Source organism: Abrus precatorius, unplaced genomic scaffold (assembly GCF_003935025.1).
Source record: "Abrus precatorius isolate BTA unplaced genomic scaffold, Abrus_2018 Scaffold2, whole genome shotgun sequence".
In the NCBI taxonomy this organism is placed as follows: Eukaryota; Viridiplantae; Streptophyta; class Magnoliopsida; order Fabales; family Fabaceae; genus Abrus; species Abrus precatorius.
The window spans coordinates 26816064-26837385 of NW_020874362.1; the positions used below are offsets into that span (position 1 = coordinate 26816064).

The window sequence follows — 21322 nt, forward strand, 5'->3', positions numbered from 1 at the left end:
TGGAAGGATCTCCAAGAGCTCAAAATTGCCTTTCCTTTCCTCCATCTTAAGGACAAGACATTTGTTAATAGAGGAGGAGACGTTGTGGAGAAAAAGGAATTAACCCAAAAGAAAGATTTGGAAGATGAAAATTTTATGTTGTTCAACCCAATTAGAACCTATTGTTCTAAAATGATGCATATTAGACTTAAACATTTTAATAGTTTCATCATGTGAATACTGCTTAGTATAGTTGTCAATTATTTTGTCATTTTCTCTATGCTTTTTCTTTTCTGTTATAAGTTGTTATTAATGTAACGAGTATACTTCATATATATACTAAGAGACTTTATTATTTATTATTATGAATGAATATTCTAAATTGTGCATTTATATGCTTTTCTTAAAAAAAAAAAAGATTTTAACACTATATATAGCCTATAATAAGTATATTTTTGCATTTTTGTTTAAACAAAAATACAAAAAATACATTAATTGCAAGTTGTAGTTGATACAAAAAATGCAGAAAATTCTAATCCTGATATAAGTAGCTTATCTAACACATTAAATGTTACTTGGGAAGCTTAGGTAACAATGACATGAATATTTTTTCTTAAATGAATAAAAGAAATACATAATAAAAATTTAAATAATTTTAGTTTTTACGTTTTTGTAACTTTTTAATTTGAGTATTTTTAATAATTTATTTTTTAATATTAAATTAGTTTTTTAAAATATTGTGACATGTTATTTTTTAGTTTAACCATATTAGTATAAAAGATTAAAAAATTATAAAAATAAAAACTAAAAAAACAAATTATTTAAAGAGATTAAAATAAAAGATTCAAGAAAACATAAGAATTAAAAACATATTTTCCCATTACATTTTAATTATTTAATACACTGGTGAAATTGTTATCTATTTTTATGTTTACATTTTAAATATTTTTTCTTTTTTAAAATTCATTATAAATGAAATAAAAAATAATAAAAATTATATTAAAAAGTTAAAAATATTTTTTGCAAAATATTAATATTAATATTTAAATTTTATTTTAAAAAATTTAAAATAATAATTTTTTATTAAAAAGAAAAAATATCTACTACCTTAACTGTCTAACCAAATTGTGCTAAAAAATTATCATGTAATAAGTCATTTAACGAGTAAAAATGTCTTGAAAAGTTTTAAACGTCATGTTAAAATTATTACTACTTATAAAAAAGAATATTTATTTAATGCGTGTTAATTTATATATTTTACTGAAAATTATAGAATATTACAGAACTAAATATATTACAAATTGTAAGTATTATATTTTTTAATAAAAGCATTTTTTATTATGTATTTTTGTATACACATTAAAATAAATAATAAATGTCTTGGCAAAATGAATTTTCATTTACATTTTCGTATTCCAAACATAAGAACCCGAGAGAGAGAGAAAACCGAGTGAGTCAAGTGCGGGAACGAGTCTAACTCGGTCTCCACCTACTGATCAAACAACACAACACACTCAGCGTCTCGACGAAGCAAAGAATGGCGGTGAGGGCCACAGTGTTGCGCTTTCCGATGGACACTGACGCGCGCGAAGGCTCCGGCCTCCTCTGGGGAGTCACCGTCACGCCCTTCGCCGCCGTCAACGAAGACGGCCAATCGCCGGCGTACGGCTCCGGGGGCGACCTCTTGCCCCGATGCGAGAACTGCTGGGCCTACTTCAACACCTACTGCGAGCTCGAACAGTGGTCTTGGTCTTGCTCTCTCTGCGGCAACCTCAACGGCCTCTCTTCCGAAGCTATCGAACGCTACTCTCGTCCTCAATCTTGCGCCGAGATGATGTCCTCTTTCGTAGATCTCGAATTGCCTTCACGTAATTTTCAACGTTACTTATCGATTTTGGTTCTTCACTGTTGAATTCGTGGTTTTCAGATTTAATTGTTTCGAATTTGATTTATCGCAGAAGAATCGTCGGAGGTAGCCGAAATGCAAGCGTGTCCGGTTTATGTTGCTGCTGTTGACTTGTCCTGTAGGTTTCTTTTTCCTTTTTGCATTGCATTATGGCTGAATTATATGCTGATAGTAATAATTGGAACTGGATTTTAACAATTGAGTGGTTCTGTGAGGTTAATTGGTTAGGAGTTTCTGGTTTTCATGTTGATTGTGAGTTTTTCTTTTCTTTATTTGGTTGTTGATTAGGACTTGGTTCTTGACTAGGAAGTTTGAATGGAGGTTTTATGTGCGAGAGCAGTGTTGGTGTTTCGCTTATACTTCAGCTGGATATGGTACTTGCGGTGATTTGAACTTTTATATGGCTCATTTTGTTGTTTAGTTCTGATATAAACTTTTCCGTGCTTTTTTAAGTGTTGGGAGTGGAGACCATGAGTTTACAACAGATGACATCTTATGCCTGGATAATGAATGAATATTAGGACAAAAAAGCAGCAATGATTATTAGATTTTGTGGTCATGATTTTTCATTTGTACAACCCATGATTGCTGCAAGTTAGGTTTGGATCTGTTATGGAGACTGTGTTGTTTGTTGGCCTAACTTATGTAGAACGAGAAGGCCATGATTGCAAAAGTAGCATTGATTTTGATTCTTTTCCCCTTTTGAATCTGTATAGAAGGATGCAATGGTCTGGGTGAAGATAATTGTTTCTAGTTTACTATATTTGTTATTCAAGTATAGCATTGTATTTTCCTTTGCCTGTCTTCTTTATTGCCTTCATTTCCTAAATATGTGTTGTATCTCTATGATTGTTGTTGTCTGACTTAAAAAAAAATTTTCGGTTCCACTGCAGCTTCAGAGGAGTTCATAGAACTTACCAAAAGTGCATTGCTGGCAGCTCTGGAAGGTATTGTGTTGATAACACTGTATATTTCTTTCCTGCATCAGATAGATCTTTTGAACGCTGCTTTTATCTTCATTTTTTTGCGTTCTGTTGCAGCTCTTGCTCCTGGTTCACTTTTTGGGCTTGCTACCTTCAGCCACAAACTAGGACTCTATGATGTTCAAGGTCCAATACCTGTTGTGAAAAATGTTTTCATCCCTCCCGATGCAGAGGGAACCTTACCTATTGAGCTTGAGGATGCCATGCCTTTGTTACAGTTTCTGGCTCCTGTATGTTAATCATATGCAATGTTTTTAATTTATGAAGTGTGTTTTCATGTTGAAGCACAAAGATCACAATGTATGGAAAAATGTTTTGGATATAAATTCCATATTTTGTATTGCAGGTGGAAACATGCAAGGACCGTATTGCGTCTGCACTTGAAACACTTAGACCAACAACTTCGTGGGAGAGAACCACATCAGGTCAAGGCCTGGATGGTGTCCTGATAGGTGGGCGTGGTTTTGGGATGGCAATGGAAGCCCTTTGCAATTACCTTGGATCTGAATATGGAAGCACTTTTGCTTTAGGTTTGAATGAACAAATACATAACTTACTATTTATGATTTTTAGTCAGCATGTTTCTTTAATGTTCAGTCTTCCATACTTGAAAAAGCTTCAAGCAGATATTATTTCTATTAAGTACTGCAGCTAGAATCTTTGCCTTCTTGTCTGGCCCCCCTGATTTTGGAGCTGGACAATTGGACACAAGACGATATGGTGAGCAATATGCAAGCAAAAGAGAGGATGCAGATCGTGCTTTACTCCCAGAGCAGACACCCTTTTATAAAGATCTGGTATTTACCTTATGTTATTGTTATTCCTGTCTCCCATTTCTATGAAGTTGAAGAGTTGACATGCGTATTACAGGCTGCTGTTGCTGTTCAAGCAGGTGTATGTGTTGACATATTTGCTGTAACAAATGAGTACACTGATTTGGCATCCCTGAAATTTTTGAGCATTGAAAGTGGGGCTTCCTTATTTTTATATACAAGTACCGAGGATTCAACTTTGCCTCAGGACATGTAAGTCTCATCTGTTTACTAATATCCCTAGACTTGCTTTATTGGTAAAATCATTGCAATTGTTTGATATAGATTAGCGGGAGATAGTTGTTCAGTATTTGCTGATTGGCTGTTTGAGTGTATCTTCATTGCAATCTCAAGTTGAGGTTATATACCATTTTCTCCATAGTCACATTAGATTTAAATCAAGAAAAATATATTTTTATGTCAACCATATAAAAATAAATGCTTATTATTTTAATTAACTAGTTAATATTTAAAATAATCAAGTGCAATTAAGTTGATCGCATATTGTTTTAGTAACCTCTTGCTTTAGGAGATAAACATGAATTTGGTAACTAAACTCAAATTTAGTTGAAAACATGAAATCAAAGTGTTTTAAATACCACCTTACCAATCAATGATATGTGTATACACTTTCACGTATATCATGTCCTGGACTATATTGTTGCAGGTATCGAATGCTAAGTCGACCATATGCTTTTGGTTGTGTCTTGCGGTTAAGAACTTCAACTGAATTTAAACCTGGCAATTCTGTAAGTGTTTTGTTTGGGATGGGTTTGTAATCACAGTTTTGCATCTACTTTTAGTCCGTAGAATAACTCAATATTTTATTGCAGTATGGTCACTTCTTTCCAGATCCACAGTATGAAAATGTTCAACACATCATATGTTGTGATTCTTATGCTACATATGCTTATGACTTTGTGTTTGAGAACAACACCGGATTTTCAAGGTATAAATCGTTGTTGGTTACAACCATACGCATATACATTTTTTTAATGTGTGATTATTTAAGTGAAGTGAATTAAGGTTTGTACTTGTGTTATTTAGACTTACTTTTCAATCTGAGGCAATCCACGTAGCTAGTTGCCAAGTTCATTAGTTTCCCCATCATTAACTCAATGCTTTATTTGTTGCTTTGCTTAATGTAAACACGTAAACTCTTCATTGTTTATGCATCTAAAGGTTTAACTTTATTTTGTAGGGCCTTTGTTTTTCTTCATTTGAAATCTGGAAAGTAAAGTAACTTAAACTTACTATTTACTAAACACAAAGTGATCTCAGTAGTTTAATATTATCCCATGCTTTTGTTAGACTATTATGTGATTCATTATTTGTTATCCAAAAGAGTATCTTGTTGCCAAATGCTTAATTAATCACATGCTATTTCACAGTTACTCTTACTGTTATAGTGCTGAACTCTAGTTGCATATTTCTTACTAAGGGAAAAAATTACACTGCTCTTAGCACTCTATCAAACATAAAAGTGACAATTATCGCAGAAACCAGAATGTGACAAAATTGTTCATAAGATGATTTACTTTAGATTGCTCATGAACAAGGAAATCCTAGAGCTTGATGGGCATGCGAGAACCAGGAGAAGGAAAAAAAAAAGGATTAAAATCCAGATATTTTATCCAGAATTATGGTGAATTTCTTCTAGTACTAAAATAAGCCTTCCTTTACTTTTGAAAATAATGCTTTCTATTTTATTATGGGTTCAGATAATATAAATAAAATACTCTTGTTGGCATGTGATTTGAATGTAAAAGAGAATTTTTGAAACTAAGAGTCGCTGAATAAATTTTGATTTTAAATAACATAACTGTCTATACTTTGATATAATTTTATCAGTACTTCTTGTCTGATTCCTTTTCTTTTTCTGATTAAGATTTATTTCAACTTTCTTTTTGACAGAAATAAGTCAGATGTTCCTACAATTCAAATTGCATTTCAGTATGCAGTTGTAGTTCCTCCTCAGGATGATTCTGGAGGGGTTTCTACAAGTAGGTATGGTATTAACAAAGACTAGATTGCTTATATTCCTGTTCTCCTGTTTTAGATGTATGGATGTTTTGTATATAATCTATGGTAGGTGCAGTTCCATCCGATGTCATGGTTTAGTTCATTTATTTGAACAGGTTAATTAATCTGTTTATTAACTTCACCATTTTGTCATCAATGGGCATAAACTTTGTCTCTTCTCATGTTGGTAGCTGTTCCTTTAATTTCAAATTCCAAGACTATATCCTTGCTGGTGTTTAATAACTGCCAAGACATTATTGCATGCTAGGTGGGACGCTCTAGCTAACAGAATTATTTGATGGATTTATATACTACTGTTATCTGTCATCTAGTTGAAGTAGTATTATCTGTTAGTTGAAGATGTGGGATATTTTACCAGTCACAAAACCTTGTTTAATGTTTCTAGGTTTTGTTTAGAGTAACCCCACATTTTAGCCCCCTAAAATTGTAAGCACTAGTCCTTTTCAAAACAGCATTCATTTATCTTTTTTCAATGCAAAACTAGAGAAGAAAATGAGACAGAAAAGGATTAAAATGAATGAATTTTTCGCAAAGTCAGGGTCTAAAGTGAGGATTTTGTGAAGTCAGGAACTAAAGTAATCAATGCTTACAATCTCAAGGACTAGAATGGGGGTTTACTGTTTGGTTTAATCTTCTCAAAATTATAAATTATAAGGTGAACATCAAACCAGAGACTCTGCATTTGGAACATTTGAAACAAATTCTAATTAATATTTCAGCATTCTAGGGAATATAGTTTTCAGTTTGACTTCTCTCATATAGGGATTAAGAAGATTGTCATTTGCTGACATATTTTTCTGATAAATAATGTTTTGAGTAGCTGTATCTGTAGATGATTTATTTTTTCTTTTGTTCTGTGTGGTACACGATGCTCAGCACTTGCACTATAGTGTATCTTTAGTTATAGCTTTTTATCAATTCCATTTGATACTATCAATTATGTGATATCTTGAGAGGTTGTCTTGGTGCATAAGGAAATTGCCATTCAAGTTAAAAAGTGTCATTGTTTCATATTCTGAAAAATTTGTTTTTGCCAATTTGAAATGCTCAACATTGCATTAATTAATATTTACACTTGTTACTTTTTACATTCCAAATGTTGGTATGGGTTTGTTTTGTTCTGTAACAACTGCTTTTCAGAATATCAATTGTATTTCATTGTTAGTTTTTTGTTTGGCTATATCCTGAGTCCCTCGATTTCCTGATAATTATGTATAAATTATTATTTTCTTTCAATATCTAAAAGTTAATTAATGATGGATTGAAGGCTTTTGGGGCTCAGTTTGTTGTACTGACTATTGATACAGAACCAAGCATTCCCTTCAACGTCGGCTAAGGATACGAACTTTGCAGTTTGGTGTTGCTCAGAACATTCATGAACTTTATGATAGCTGTGATCCTGAAGTTGTTCTATCTTTGCTTGTTCACAAGGTGAATTATAAAATCAAACTAATTTCCATCCCTTTAGTTTGATGTTCGTATTCTGGTTCACCCTTCAAACTTAATTTTGTATATGGCATACCACCTTCTTCAGTTTTCACTTTTTCTAAATTCTGCCCACTATCATTACAAATATAAATTAACACAAACACTTAATCTTGTCTTCTTTAAAAAAAAAAAAAATAGATTGTGTTGTCTGCTCTCTTCTTGGACTTTATGATTAATTTGCTTATATTGCATTCTGCAGGTTATATTAGCCTCTTTGGAGGAAGGAGTTCGGGAGGGTAGAATTTTACTTCAAGAATGGCTAGTGATCCTCACAGCTCAGTACAATGATGCATATAAACTTATCCAGTATAGTGATGGAAGTTCCATAAGATCTCAGATTGATGTTGCATTTTCTCAATGTCCTCAATTGCAGCCCCTACGGCGCCTAATTTTTGCTCTCCTTCGAAATCCTCTTCTCCGCTTTCATGAAGAAGGTGTTCACCCTGATTTTCGCATCTATCTTCAATGCCTTTTCAGGTAATTGGTGCTCGCAGGTTTATTTGTGCAATGGTCTGCATAATCATGCAATCATGTCTGTTGGAAGAAATTAAACAGGCTAACATAAAGCTAAATGAACTTGAGTCCAAGATACTTGCATAAATAACTGGCAATATATTTAAGAATTTTGTTTACATGTGCACATAGGTTAGCATTAAATGAACAAGTAGTAGCATTTAATAGGAACAATAGTATGATAAATATGTTATTTTGGTGACATTTTGTTACAAGAAAGTGCATTTCACTTCGAATGTATAACAAAATCATATTCATCATGAAATTGAAAGCAAGCATATTTATATTTGATGTATAAATAAAAATTATATTTGGCATTATTTTCCCTGTTTGTAATGTATCAAGCCCAATAAAATATCGGTGTAAATTCTGTTTCTTTTGTCTAGGTTAAGACCTTTAGATGAGTACAATTAGAAGCCTTTCATAAGAATTGACTGTGCAAAGCTGAGAATCTTTAATGCTTTATAAGGGTGTGGGAATTGGGATGTTAGAACATAGTTGGGTAACTACATAATAAAAGTGTAAAGCTTTGGCGACATGGTTTGTAGTTTTGTTTTTCTTGCTTTGAAATTTTGAATTAATATATTCAAGAATTGATTTTGCAGTTCATTTTCATTTGTTTTGTAGCGGGTTAGAACCCAGTTCCCTTCATCGTGCTGTGTATCCTGTGTTGACATCATATGCTACTCCGGATAAACAAGCATATCCTCGCCATTCATTGAGTCGTGCAGCATTGATTACCAGTGGCAGTCCGATATTTTTCCTTGATGCTTTCACAATTCTGATTGTGTTTTATTCTTCGACTGCAGACCCTACACTACCTTTTCCTCCACCCCATGATTGTAAGCCTTTTTTCTTTGCCTTCTGTCCTCACTGGATTAGTTTTTATATGTTCTGCTTAAATTTTATGCAAAATACCTTCCGTGTCAGGTTTATTAAGGACCACAATCAACAAATTGAAGCAAGAGAGATGCATTACTCCTAAACTCATTTTTATTCGTGGAGGGCAGGATGATGCCTCAATTTTTGAGAACTATCTGATAGAAGAGCAGGACGTTGATGGAAGTGGTCTTACAAGTGTGATGGGTTTTGTTTCCTTCCTTGAGGATATTACTCAGAAAGTTTTAGAATTCATGAAATAGGGATAACGTAGGGTTACAATGTCTACTTACAGATGCAGGAAATATATACATTAAAAGGTGCTTCCATTTTGTAAGGATGAGTTCTAGTTCGTTAAGATTCAACCATGGAGTCAAGCTGGTTGCATTTGTTGTACCTGTTTTATATTATTTTCGACCCTTTTTATCAAAGGATTTTCTACCCATTTTTGAAGTGCTAGTCAATGTACATTACGATGTTATCTTTTTCTTTTACCCTTTGTAAAACCCTCTTATGTCTGTATGGAGTTAGCGCCGCTGTTAATCTATAAGGACCCCCGACTAATCTTCTATATTTACATGTAGCTGCTGCTAATCCTGTTTCCTTAGTGGAGAAACAAATCATATTTATATCCTAACGTGTTGGAGTTTGCATGATTAAGTGAAGAGATGTGCTGAGATTATGATTCTCTACAAACATTTATTTGTTTGGGGGGTTCTTTGAGGATCGATGGCAGCCAATAATCTTTCGTTCTGAATGCCGATTATGATTGTTATTTTCACATAGACCATTATAGACTGTATCTAGGCATAAAAAAAGGTAGTTTAGGTTAGACTACTTGTTAATGGATGCGAATCTTCTGTAGTTCAAGTAGGAACTGCAGCCAACTTGCAGTTTAAATTCATTTAAATGAATTTGATAAAAAAGTGATTTTTATTTAAGTTAAAATTATTTGTTTAAGCTAATTAGTTAAAAGTTATTTTTTTTAAATAAAAAAAATTTGTTTAAGTTAAGATTTTAGAAAATTTCAAAATATAATATTTTTTATTTTGTCAACTATTTTTCAACTAATTTTTTAAAGTTATTATTTCTATAATTTTTATCATCAGTTTTAGCAATTTAACTTAATTCTAAATAATTCTATCATACTTATATTTAGTATAAATAGTAAACTATATAATATATTTAAAATATTTGATGGAATAAAGAGAAAAAAATAAAATTTTAAATTTTTTTACAATTTTAACTTAAATGAAGATTTTAGTTTAAGCAAAAATTACTGTTTTACCAAATTTGCTTAAGCAAATATTTTTAATTTAAATAAAATTTTTTTATAAATTTATTTAAATAAATTTAAACTGCAGAATATAATTATTGTCAAAACTACAAAGAATTTGAATTTTCCGGTAATGGATATCTACGATCTAGCTAATTTACTTCTATGTTCATTCAATTTAAAAAATACGCAATGACTCCATGTCAAGGTACAAAGGATTTGCGTATAAATTGTTATTCTTTGGTTTTTTTTTACACTACTATTACTTTATGTTACATTTTTATTGTTTTAGTTTTTTTATTTATTTACTCATTATTAAAACATTACATTATATTTTTAACCAATGCTCATCATAGACAACTAAAATTATTGTCCACTGAGACTAAGAACACACTATAATATTTTACTTAAACTAGTAATTTATTTTGTGTACTGGACATTAAAATAATTTTAAAAATAAATAATAAAATTATATTATAATTATTAATAATAAATTTTCTATCATGTTAAATAAAATTAATAGTGAAAATTTAAAATTTAATTAATATCAATTTTAAAAAATTCATTATGTAGAAAAAACTACTTATCATGATGAAAAAAAACTATTTTTTTAAAAACGCTGTTATTTGAAAATATTTTTAAAAACGCTTATGTTTAAAGATAGTCCTAAAATATATAGATGTTGATCATACCCATTGTTATTTCTAATATTGACATGAAAAAAATTGTTCAAGATATGCAACAAATAAGTCTCGATATGTAATTAAATTTTGGATTAAAATCTTTATTTCCTTCTTGATCCCAAATTTAACATATCAATTTTATTTTATTTTATTTTTTTATGTTTGAGAATCCTTCCTATTTCCATCAAGAACCTTTCTTCGTGTTAAAAGAAATTGTTATTTGGCCTGAGATTATCATGTATCTATAGTTCCAACTGGTCTTCACATGACATATGATCACAATTTAACTAAAAATCAATAAGAGGTCCAACCATTTACCCCAAAAAATTAATTAATCTCAAAATAGTAAAAACCACTTGAACTAGTAAAAAAAATAAAAGATAAAGAGCTGATTTAAATTGGTCAAATTTTAATTTTTATTGTTAATCTTATATACATAATTTGTTTACCATTTTTTATTATTAATCTTTTATCATACAACATATAGAATATAATTATTTTAAATTTAATTATTTAATTTAATATACAATTTTAAAATATATATTTAATTATTACCATTTTACACCTTGTTGATTTATGGAAATATTTTCTGTTTTCATTTTTTAATTTTAATTATAAAATTGTCACTTTATTTTCTGTTCAAATATTTAAAAACAAGAGAAAATAAATAATCAGAAAACATCTTTTAAGACCAATGTGCCCCTTAACTATGTTTGATGCATGATTGAAATCATGAATCGGATCGTCCCTTTGCTTGTTTTGAGAACTCATATACTGCATCATTAATTTAATTAGTTTTTGGATTATTTTATTTTATTTTGTTATTATCACAGTTGGACAACACGTGTTTGGGCAAGGCTCTGGTGTAAATTTTCATTTTTCATGTATTTTATTTTTCACGTCCTTCAAAATCTCAAGGAGTCAGTTACCATAATACCCTCACACCCCTTTCACTTTCGAAAACTTGGACGGAAAAGCAAGAAACGGCTTGTCGTCTACCGTAATTCCGAAACAAAAAATAAAATAAAATCTAAAACTAAAAAGTTCGCATTTGTGAGAATCGGTGAGTCAGCAATCTAGGGTTCGTTAGTTCTATCCCCAAATCAAAAGCTCTCCGAATTATGCATTAATTTTGTTTTCGATCCATCTCGTTATTGTCGTGCTCCCTTGTTCTTCGTTATCGTCCAATTAGCATTGCGCAATTTAGCTTCCACCATTTGCCTTAAGGTACTCCCTCTTTCTCGCTGCTGAATTCTGCACAAAGGCAAGTTGAATAGAGAGATTTCATTGTTATGTATATATTTTATTATTTAGGTTTTTTGTGAAATTTGATGCGTTGTGGTTAAGGTTGCGTTAGTGATTAGCTGATAGAAGTGTATAATAAACCCTATCTTAGTACGTATCTGTAAATTTGTGGCAGGAAGGTGCACAGATTGGTACGTTTTGTTTGGAAACTGCTATTATTTTTCTGAGATTGGACACTTCATGATTCTCCTTTTTGTTCTGCCTTCTCATTCCTTTAATGCCTAATTGTTTGTACACCTTGCATTTGAGTGGAAAATTTTCATGTTTACATTTCATGCTCCTGCAATTCTGGATTTTCATTGCCCCTCATTTGACTTTATGTTATGTAAGAGCTTGTGCTCGCCGACATGCCTTTTGAACTCGGATTCCTTTCATTTCACCTCCTTTTTTTATTGACTTGCCTGTCAATGCTGCTAATTATGTTATCATTGTCCCTTTAATGAAAGTCTTTCGTGTTGCGGCCCTGTAAGTCTTATCTCATTGCGCGGGTTCCACTTAGATTCATTCGCTGCAACCCCTAGTTTGGCCTTTCTTTTTGTTTCCTCCTTTCGATATGTGTATACTTCTTCCCAGGAGTTCTTCTGGCCTCTGTGCCTTCTTCACAGTTGCCTCACAAGCTTGTTTAATTAGTTTCTTAAGATGCCACGGGGGAAGGCAAATTCTTCGTCAACTGCTAAGCCATCCGAGCCTGTGAAGCCAGTTGAATCTGATGAGAGGGTCGATTTTGATGAGGCAAATGATCCAGAGGAAGCAATGGAAGAAGAAATTGAATATGAAGAAGTAGAAGAAGGAGAAGAAGAGTATGTGGACGAAATAGAACCTGATGTGGAAGATGTGGAAGAGGTGGAGGAAGAGGAGGAGGACCCGGAGGAGGTAGAGGTAGAGGAAGAAGAAGAGGAAGAGGAGGAGGAGGAGGAGGAAGAAGAAGAGGAGGTTGAAGAAGTGGATGAAGATGATGATGCCATGCAAAATCATAGCAGTGATGAAGCAAAGGTGGAAGATGATGATGAGAAGAAAAAGCATGCTGAACTTCTTTCTCTTCCTCCTCATGGGTCTGAAGTATACATTGGTGGCATCCCTCATGATGCATCAAATGAGGATTTGAAAGCATTTTGTGAGCATATTGGGGATGTTGCAGAGGTAAGCCTGTGCCATTGTTATTGTATTGTGCTTATGCTTAGATACAATGCCACCCATTAACTTGAATTTTGAGGAAAACAGGTTCGGGTAATGAAGGGAAAGGATTCTTCAGAGAATAAGGGCTATGGTTTTGTGACTTTTAGAAGCGTGGAATTGGCTTCTAAAGCCATTGAGGAGCTGAATAATACTGAATTTAAGGTAATATCATAATCTTAATCATCAGTATTCATAACTGATTCTCCTTGTAAGTTGGCGGCTTCATTATTGCAACTCTAATATTACTGACATTGCAGATGCATGATGCAAAAATTCTTGATGTAATTTGTTTTTTTTTTTATGCCTGACTGTATCAATGATCAATTCTCTCAGGGTAAAAAAATAAAATGTTCAACATCACAAGCAAAACATCGTCTTTTTATTGGCAATGTTCCTAGAAGCTGGGGTGAGGAAGATCTGAGGAAGATTGTAACTGTGACTGGACCTGGAGTTACTAGTGTGGAATTAGTCAAGGTATTTATTATGCTGTTATGCATTCCTTTTCTACTTTTAATTAAAAGTGTAGGGATTATTTGTTACTGTACCTAAATCGTCATAGAAGTTATTTATTACAATCATCCTTATGTTGCTTTTGCATTATGCACAACTGCATGAACACGAGAATCAGCATTGCAGCTTTCTTATTTAACTGCTCTTATGTTAATGCTTGTTCAACCCTTTATTTCAGGACATGAAGAACACCAACAATAACCGTGGCTTTGCTTTTATTGACTATTATAATCATGCATGTGCTGAGTATTCAAGGCAAAAGATGATGAGCCCAACATTTAAGCTTGGTGACAATGCTCCAACAGTGAGCTGGGCTGACCCTAAGAATGCTGAATCCTCTGCTGCATCTCAGGTTTTGACTTATGTCTACCTTCTTTTAAGCCCAGTTGATAATTGGTAGTTATGGTTAATGTGACAAGAAACTTTTTATTATAATAAAAAATCTGCAATTATGATGGATCTATCTATAATATATACATCACTGTCAAAATTTGCAAGTTTTGCTTGCTAGATTTTAAAAGTATTATTCATAATGAAAATTCTGCTTAATTGTTCAAGAAAATGAAAAAGATTGGTTTGTATCTGGGAAGTTTACCTTTTTGGCTTTGCTTTTGGCATATAATTTTTTGCATTCTTTTTCACCTTTTTCAATCTTTATTTTTAAAATGTCTGCATGATGAAATGGAAATTAAATATCTTCCAGGTAAAAAAAGACTTGTTTCAAACATAGTTACCCCAAATTATAACCTATTTGTGTATGTCCACAACCATGACCTTACACCCACCCATGGTTTACAAAGGTAGCTTGCGGTCATTTATTGGCTGATGTGCTTTTATAGAGGAAATAAAAAAATTAATGTTAGTAAAGAAGAAAATAAAACACAGGAAGAGGAGTAAGGCCTGTTTGATTGTATTTCAGTATTTTGTTTTTAAAAATGATTTTATACAAACTGTTTTCAAGAAATAAAAATGTATATATTTGTTTGATGATTTAATTTTAAAAACAGTTTTTAAAACACCTTCTGTGCTATACCTTCTCTTCTCTGTTAATGTTTATGACAATGAATCTGAAACCAGATCCTTTTTTGCTTTTCACACTGTATCATATTTGAATAAGTGAAAAATGTTGATTCTTCTTGCACAAATTCTTCGCAATGTTGATTCTACATACTGTGTATCACAAGACTTTGTTGGTTGGAATTTGGGCATGGATGCATGCCTGCCGCATAGTAGGTGACAAAGAATGTTTTGAGCTGGATTCTTTTTTTTTAAGAATGAAGTGATAGAACTTGCTGATGCACCTTTTGAGTTGGGTCTCATCATGTTGGGTGTGGCAGGATATTAAGCTATATTTTGTTATCCATGGGAAAATCATGTTAGGCCCTATTTAACAAAAAATCGAAACACAATCATTCAATAGGGTTTTAGGTCGGCGGTCAGCTAGTGCTATCCAGGTCAGTGGGGAGGTGGGTGTACTGGCAGTAATGGGTCTTATTTAAGAGCTGGAGAGTTTTGGCCTGGATGAGGTAAAGGTGGACTTTTGTAAAAGCTAAAAATACTCTTTGAATACATACCTAAGTTTTTGTTTTCTATTTTCTGAGAACAGGATTTGAAAACTTGGATACAAACAAATCTTATCAATTAGATATAATTTTTTGGAGCTCTAATGTATATTGTTAGTGCATTGAGTACAAGAGCTAATTTAACTGTTTAACTACGTTGTTACAGTCATTATTATTAATGACTAATATTCTATCATACACTAAATATGCTATTGAATACTAGACTACTATGCTGATGAATATAAACTATATTTTTTTAATAATTTTCATCCTAGATGCATTGCTCTGTAAACATTCAATATAGTGAATTCTTACATGGGCATGAACAGGTGAAGGCAGTATATGTGAAGAACCTGCCAAAGAATGTAACTCAAGAACAGCTGAAGAAGCTTTTTGAACGCCATGGGAAGATCACGAAGGTGGTTCTTCCACCTGCAAAGTCTGGACAGGAAAAGAACAGAATTGGCTTTGTACATTTTTCTGACAGGTCAAATGCTATGAAAGCGCTGAAAAACACTGAAAGATATGAATTAGAAGGTATCAATTGAATTATTTATCATTTTCCACCATTTAGGGATTGTTTATGCAAATGTTGGTCAATATTGATTAGGTATGCCCTATGTTTCAGGTCAAGTTTTAGAGTGCTCTCTGGCAAAGCCACAGGCTGATCAGAAATCTGGAGGATCAAATACACAGAAGCCAGGATTGCTTCCAAGCTATCCATCACATGTTGGTTATGGTTTGGTTGGGGGTGCCTATGGTGCTCTTGGTGCAGGATATGCTGCTTCCAGTCTTGCACAGGTGACATGTTTGCATTTCTGCTTCCGTCATACTGCCAGACTCAAATGTATTCTTGTATGGTCTTCATTGTGTAACAAACATTACTATGTTGATGCCAAATATTGACATAAAGAACTCTACTAACTTGTATAGAACCTAAAACCTTATTGCATCGTGTACCTCTATAACATGTTTAATATATTTTGAATTTCATTAGAAATCTTGTAAATCAGACTAATCAGTATATGCTATATGAAGTGTATGCAGGTTATCTATGTACTACGTATATGCCATTGATTCATTCTCTTATTCACCATCTAGTAAACTGAGATTCTGATGGCTGAAATTGTATCTTTTTTGCAGCCCTTGCTATATGGAAGAGGTCAAACTCCCAGTGGAATGGCCATGATGCCTATGCTTTTGGCTGATGGACGCATTGGATATGTCTTGTAAGAACGGTTGCTAAATTTGTATAGCTTCTTATACGTTGACATTTAGTGGATAAGATGTTGCAATAATGTTCGATATTAAGTATGGCTTTGTCTGACACCCTAGTTGCCTGAATCCTGAGCTTGAAAAATCATTTTCTTCTGCAGGCAACAACCAGGAATGCAGGCACAGACCCCACCCTCTCATCAGAGAGGTGGCAGGAGTGGCAGCAGCGGTAGTGGCAGCAGAAACTCTGGCAGTTCAAGTAAAGGAAGGCATAACAATGATGGTGGCCAAGGGCGCAGATACCGCCCATATTAGCTGGTCCTGAAGTAGATGGGGTTATCGTAGCACCCCCTTCTCTCAAATGTCCACTTTGTTATGTGCCTTTACAAGCTCGTATAATTCATCAAAGTGTGCTACGTATTTGTTTTTAATTAAAAATTTATTCTGTAGATTCAGTGTTGATTACATACATAATGTCAGGGCGTTTAATGTGTAAGTTAAATTCTTCTTATGTTGATAATTAATCCCATAGTTCCATACTTGAGACCATTGCATAACCGGAGAAAACATCAAGCAGTTCTTTGTCCATGAAAGAGATAACCAAGGGAATGCCCCCAATGGTATCCTGTTGGTATTTAAGAACTGACATATATCATGTTACCAGCCCAGGCATTCAATTTTCTTATAGTTTTGATTCATTCTTATATGGACCTAAGATTTAAAATGCAAGATTATTACAATAAAAATGCTGCACAAAGCCATTAGTATCATCATTGTCGTTACAGTCCGAAGGGTTATCGGAGACGTGCTGTGATGCTACGCATGCAAGAAGGTATACAGGAATCAGGATGACCGTAGGTGCACCGTCTTTGCTGGAATTTAGGGCCTGGTTGGATATTTGTTATGATGGAGTTTTGAAAAAATTGAAATTTTTTCACTCATAATTTGCAACATGAATCCTGCTAATTCCGTTTTATCCTATTTGTAGATATGCTCACTCAATCTTGCAAGAACACGTGTATTCAAATCTATTAGATCTTATGACACTGACAAGGGAATCAAGATCAAAATCATATTTATAAATTAGTTCCCGCCTCCCTTATTTGAATTTATAAATTAAAAAACCAATTTTGAAACGCGTTACTGATTGCCATATCCCTTGGCAAGCATGGTTTATTATCAAATTCTGAGTTTTTGAGATGGTTAATGTCAGCAATCACCCATATAATTTCCTTTCTTATAGAGTATGGTTCTTGGAATTCGCTTCTTTCTAATCACTTGACACCAAATAAACCACATGATTAATGAGTTTAAAACATCGCCAAATACCAGAACCTTATTTCAACGTAGAAGAGTGGGAAAATGGTTATCAATCACACTAATATTAACGTCATTTGCGCAGTGACCCGAAAATTAAAATTATGTTAGTGGTGGCTCGTACAATCCAGACATCCATAACGAAATGCAATAAAATTGCTCATGTCCAAGACATATTTTTGACGCGTTTCCCCTCAAAGGTAAGTTTGTGTAACGATGTTCTCTGTTCAACTTCTTTATTAACTCCTCGCACTCGTCATGAAAGAATGCAACACATCAATATTTAGGATGGAAAATCCTTTTTTTATTTTCCTACAAGGTTCCTTGCATCAATGGGATTACTAACAAACAATCTTAAAGCTACATTTGTGACATTAATACCAAGTACTCACATCCAATTAACAAGGAGTCATGTACATTTCAACATAACTACATGAGATATAACCCCGGCTCAGTCATGACTAATGCAACTGCCTGCATCCATTTGAATCATTGGCCGTCACCACCCTCACCTTTATCAGATGCATCAGCTTCCGACTTTCTTTTCTTTGTCGTCTCATTTCCCTTTCCCTTCGACACTGCAGCTCTTTTACCAGCATTCTTCTTCCTAAACTCTGTTTGGCAATGGAGAAAAGAAGTGTTAAGGTAGGCCAAAAACTAAGCAGACACAGGAAATGAATTCTTCTCCTTTCAATATGAAAAAAAATAATATATAAAAATCTTATTAGACAGATTACTAGTTTACCAATGCAAAACATTAAAAAGTAGTGTCTTGTGTGTTTCAGAAATGCACTCCCTCTCCTAGTCTCCTGCCTACCTTAACATGAGTAAAACAAAAGATACACTAGCTCCTCTTAATAGTTTTGAACCAAAAATTACCCACTACCCCAGCTGAGCATGCTTGTTTATTTAGCATAGCAGTGAAGAACAAAGTAATTAAGAACAGAGAATCACATCTTGTCTGATGACATAAAACATACTCAGTTTTAACCAAGGAATCATGGACACTTCAACATAATAGTCGTGCCAGTGTTGGACATTTTGCAGACACTTTCATACTCTTAACTAATTTTATATTTTAAACTTTTATACCAACTCATATAGAAATACCTCTATAATTAGGTGAATGATAAGTTGATAAAATTTAAGTCTTATACACGATGTTTCATGCTAACTTTTATGACGGAAACACAGCTAGTCTGAAAAAAAAAGAAGTGGCCTCATTTTTGGAATGAACATTGTATCTGGAAGTGACCTTCCAGAGAAGCTTTTAGAGGGCGAACAAACTCAGGGAACTCAGTCTCTTCAAGAGCCTTGAAAACATCCTCAGCATTGATAATCTGCCTCTTTGACTCCTTACATATGTCATTAGCCCTGCACACCATCATCATCACATCATACACAAACAAACACCATTCACTGTTCTTCTATCTCAAAAAGTTTTCTTTTTTATTTCTTCCACAGTTTAATTTCATCATACATTGATCAATCATCCAATCCCCTGCAAAAATTTCCCCCCAAAACCCGAACCCTAAAATTTTCTAATTAACCAAACAGGAAAAGGGGAATAAAGCTTCGAAATTCGTTTGAGGGCCAATTAGGGTTCGAGAGCTTACGTAGCGGAGAGGTAGTGAACGAAAATTCTAGCGCTTTCGGAGAAAGCGAGAAGGGCGTCTTTGTTGACGGAAATTTCTCCGTCGTCGGAGCAACGGGAGAGCTTTTCCTTCACCACGCGGCGCACGACAGCCCGGGGAAGCTCCTCCGCCTCCGCCATTCTCTTCTTCGATTCCGATTTCAAATTGGAATAAATTAGGGCTTTGTAGTTAGGTTTCTTTTCCCGCCAATATCAGTCTCCCAATTTTTTCTTTTCCCTCAAAATTATAAATTTCTAAGCGCTTTAACTTTAAAACAATAATTTACGGTATCAGAAGAAATCACTTATTTAGATAACGAAAATACTAATAATTTCCATTAAACAAAATTAAACATAAAAATTGTTCATAAACATAATTTAAACTTTTTTTCTGTAAAATAGTTAAATGTTTAAAATGAGAAACTGATTATAACGAGAGTCATAGCATTAAAAGCTTATTTATCTTCAGATCTTTATTTATATTTAAATTGATTAAAGTGTAACATTTTATTTTCTATAATTGAAAAAAAATATAATTTTTCAAGTTAAAGAAAGGGATAATATATATCAAACTTACAATTACCATTCTTAAAGAACCCAAGCTTTTCACACAAGGCAACTGAGAACAGTATATTTTGTGCATGCCTATTTGGTTTGGTAGGACTTAAGAGGAGCATAATTATTTAAATTGAAATAATTTTTATTATTTTACACTCTAATTTTTTATAATTATTTAATTTATTTTTTTATTACTCTCTCTTTTTTAAATTTTTTTTATCACTTTATTTAGCATATGTTATTATTTTTTTCTTTTCTTCTATGTCTCGCTCCTCTTTCATTGAAGGTTATAGATATAGAAAGTGAAAAAAGCCTTTTTTTTTTTAATTGAATTTCTTCCTTTTGTTTATAGTACAACTTTGTTGTGAGGTCAATGATCCATAGAATGCTTCAACTCAGGAGAATTTCAAAATAGTGAATCTGTGATTTCTTCCCTCAAAATAAGGTAATTTCAAAGTATGATAATTCTATTTTTGACTTGTTTACTAACTTAACCAAAATGGAAAAAGGTGTTGGATGAGAATTTTATGTCGTCACAATATCAAAGTGAAGCAATAGTAGCACATTTTTAAAAATACATTTTTATTAAACATTTAAAATTATTTAAAAAATCATAACATTTTGTAAGTTTTATTTTTTATTTAACAACTCTAATTCATTATTTTATACATTTTAACAAATAATAAAAATAATAAAATTTAAATATATTGGCAATGTAAGATTTCTTTATGGTATCATCATTTTCGTATAAGTAAGAATTATTAAGTTTTATAAACGATTAATATAAAACAAATATCCACAGTATTTTCAAAATAATTCACGATGTAAAGATCATTATACCCAAATTAAACCGTTAATGTCTTCAAATAGAATTGTAGAAAAAGAAAAAAGAGAAGGGTTCATTTTTGTATCTGCATTAATACCGTTTTGACTAATACGATAATTAAATGAATAAAAGATTGCTCCAGATAGCACCTATCTTAGACAATGGTTGCTTGCACGAATTGCCATTTTTCAGTTGTCTCAATTATTTTGTTCATATGAAGTACATTTATAAATTATAAAAACTAATCCACAAACGAAGAAATTGTTTTTATGTCTGATTAGAAACATCATTTAACCACTAATTAAGTTTGTGCTAAACAGTTGGCAATAATTAGATTAAAAAGATGGCTACATCAAAATCCAATATTTTCTTCTATAGATCCAAGGGAAACTTCTACCATACATCATAATTCTTATAATTTCTGGAAAAAAAATACGTTAAATAATAATTAAAAAAAAACAATCTACTCTAACATCTCCAATCTCTAGAATCTATTTTTAGTTATCACTAAAATTATGAAGTATATGAATGATTGTACAATTTTTGTAACTTCAATCTTAAAAGCTGAGTTTAAATATTTTTATATTTTCAATTTAATAAATATTTTTAATAAAAAATATTATTTTTAAATATTTAAACCCAACCTTGAAGAGTGACG

The 21322-nt window shown here is 32.6% G+C and overlaps 3 protein-coding genes across 8 annotated transcripts; 2 read left to right on the forward strand and 1 right to left on the reverse strand.

Annotated features, from left to right (window-relative positions):
• Nucleotides 1-1377: 1377 nt before the first annotated feature.
• LOC113857845 (protein transport protein SEC24) lies at nt 1378-9171 on the forward strand. 2 transcript variants are annotated; one of them, XM_027490082.1, is made up of 14 exons: nt 1378-1847; nt 1938-2003; nt 2779-2832; nt 2926-3098; nt 3215-3398; nt 3520-3665; nt 3739-3893; nt 4348-4429; nt 4514-4629; nt 5595-5687; nt 7031-7154; nt 7411-7688; nt 8352-8566; nt 8655-9171. In XM_027490082.1, the coding sequence occupies exons 1-14, from the start codon at nt 1517-1519 to the stop codon at nt 8864-8866; spliced, it is 2229 nt and encodes a 742-aa protein (XP_027345883.1). In that variant the 5' UTR covers nt 1378-1516; the 3' UTR covers nt 8867-9171. The 2 variants fall into 2 exon arrangements, with proteins under 2 accessions (XP_027345883.1, XP_027345884.1); XM_027490083.1 differs by having other exon boundaries at nt 1402-1847; nt 1941-2003; nt 8655-9147.
• Nucleotides 9172-11604: 2433 nt separating this feature from the next.
• On the forward strand, nt 11605-16891 carry LOC113857501 (heterogeneous nuclear ribonucleoprotein Q-like). 5 transcript variants are annotated; one of them, XM_027489471.1, is made up of 10 exons: nt 11605-11789; nt 11983-11998; nt 12498-13007; nt 13089-13205; nt 13377-13517; nt 13732-13905; nt 15445-15652; nt 15744-15916; nt 16259-16344; nt 16492-16877. In XM_027489471.1, exons 3-10 carry the CDS (start codon nt 12507-12509, stop codon nt 16643-16645), a joined length of 1554 nt encoding a protein of 517 aa, XP_027345272.1. In that variant the 5' UTR covers nt 11605-11789; nt 11983-11998; nt 12498-12506; the 3' UTR covers nt 16646-16877. The 5 variants fall into 5 exon arrangements, with proteins under 5 accessions (XP_027345272.1, XP_027345274.1, XP_027345273.1 ...); XM_027489473.1 differs by lacking the exon at nt 11983-11998 and having other exon boundaries at nt 12498-12800; nt 12879-13007; nt 16492-16875; XM_027489472.1 differs by lacking the exon at nt 11983-11998 and having other exon boundaries at nt 11605-11826; nt 16492-16891.
• Nucleotides 16892-17873: 982 nt separating this feature from the next.
• On the reverse strand, nt 17874-19507 carry LOC113858396 (DNA polymerase epsilon subunit 3). Its single transcript, XM_027491045.1, has 3 exons — nt 19264-19507; nt 18903-19021; nt 17874-18261 (listed from the first exon to the last, which is right to left on the reverse strand). Exons 1-3 carry the CDS (start codon nt 19419-19421, stop codon nt 18137-18139), a joined length of 402 nt encoding a protein of 133 aa, XP_027346846.1. The 5' UTR covers nt 19422-19507; the 3' UTR covers nt 17874-18136.
• Nucleotides 19508-21322: the final 1815 nt, after the last annotated feature.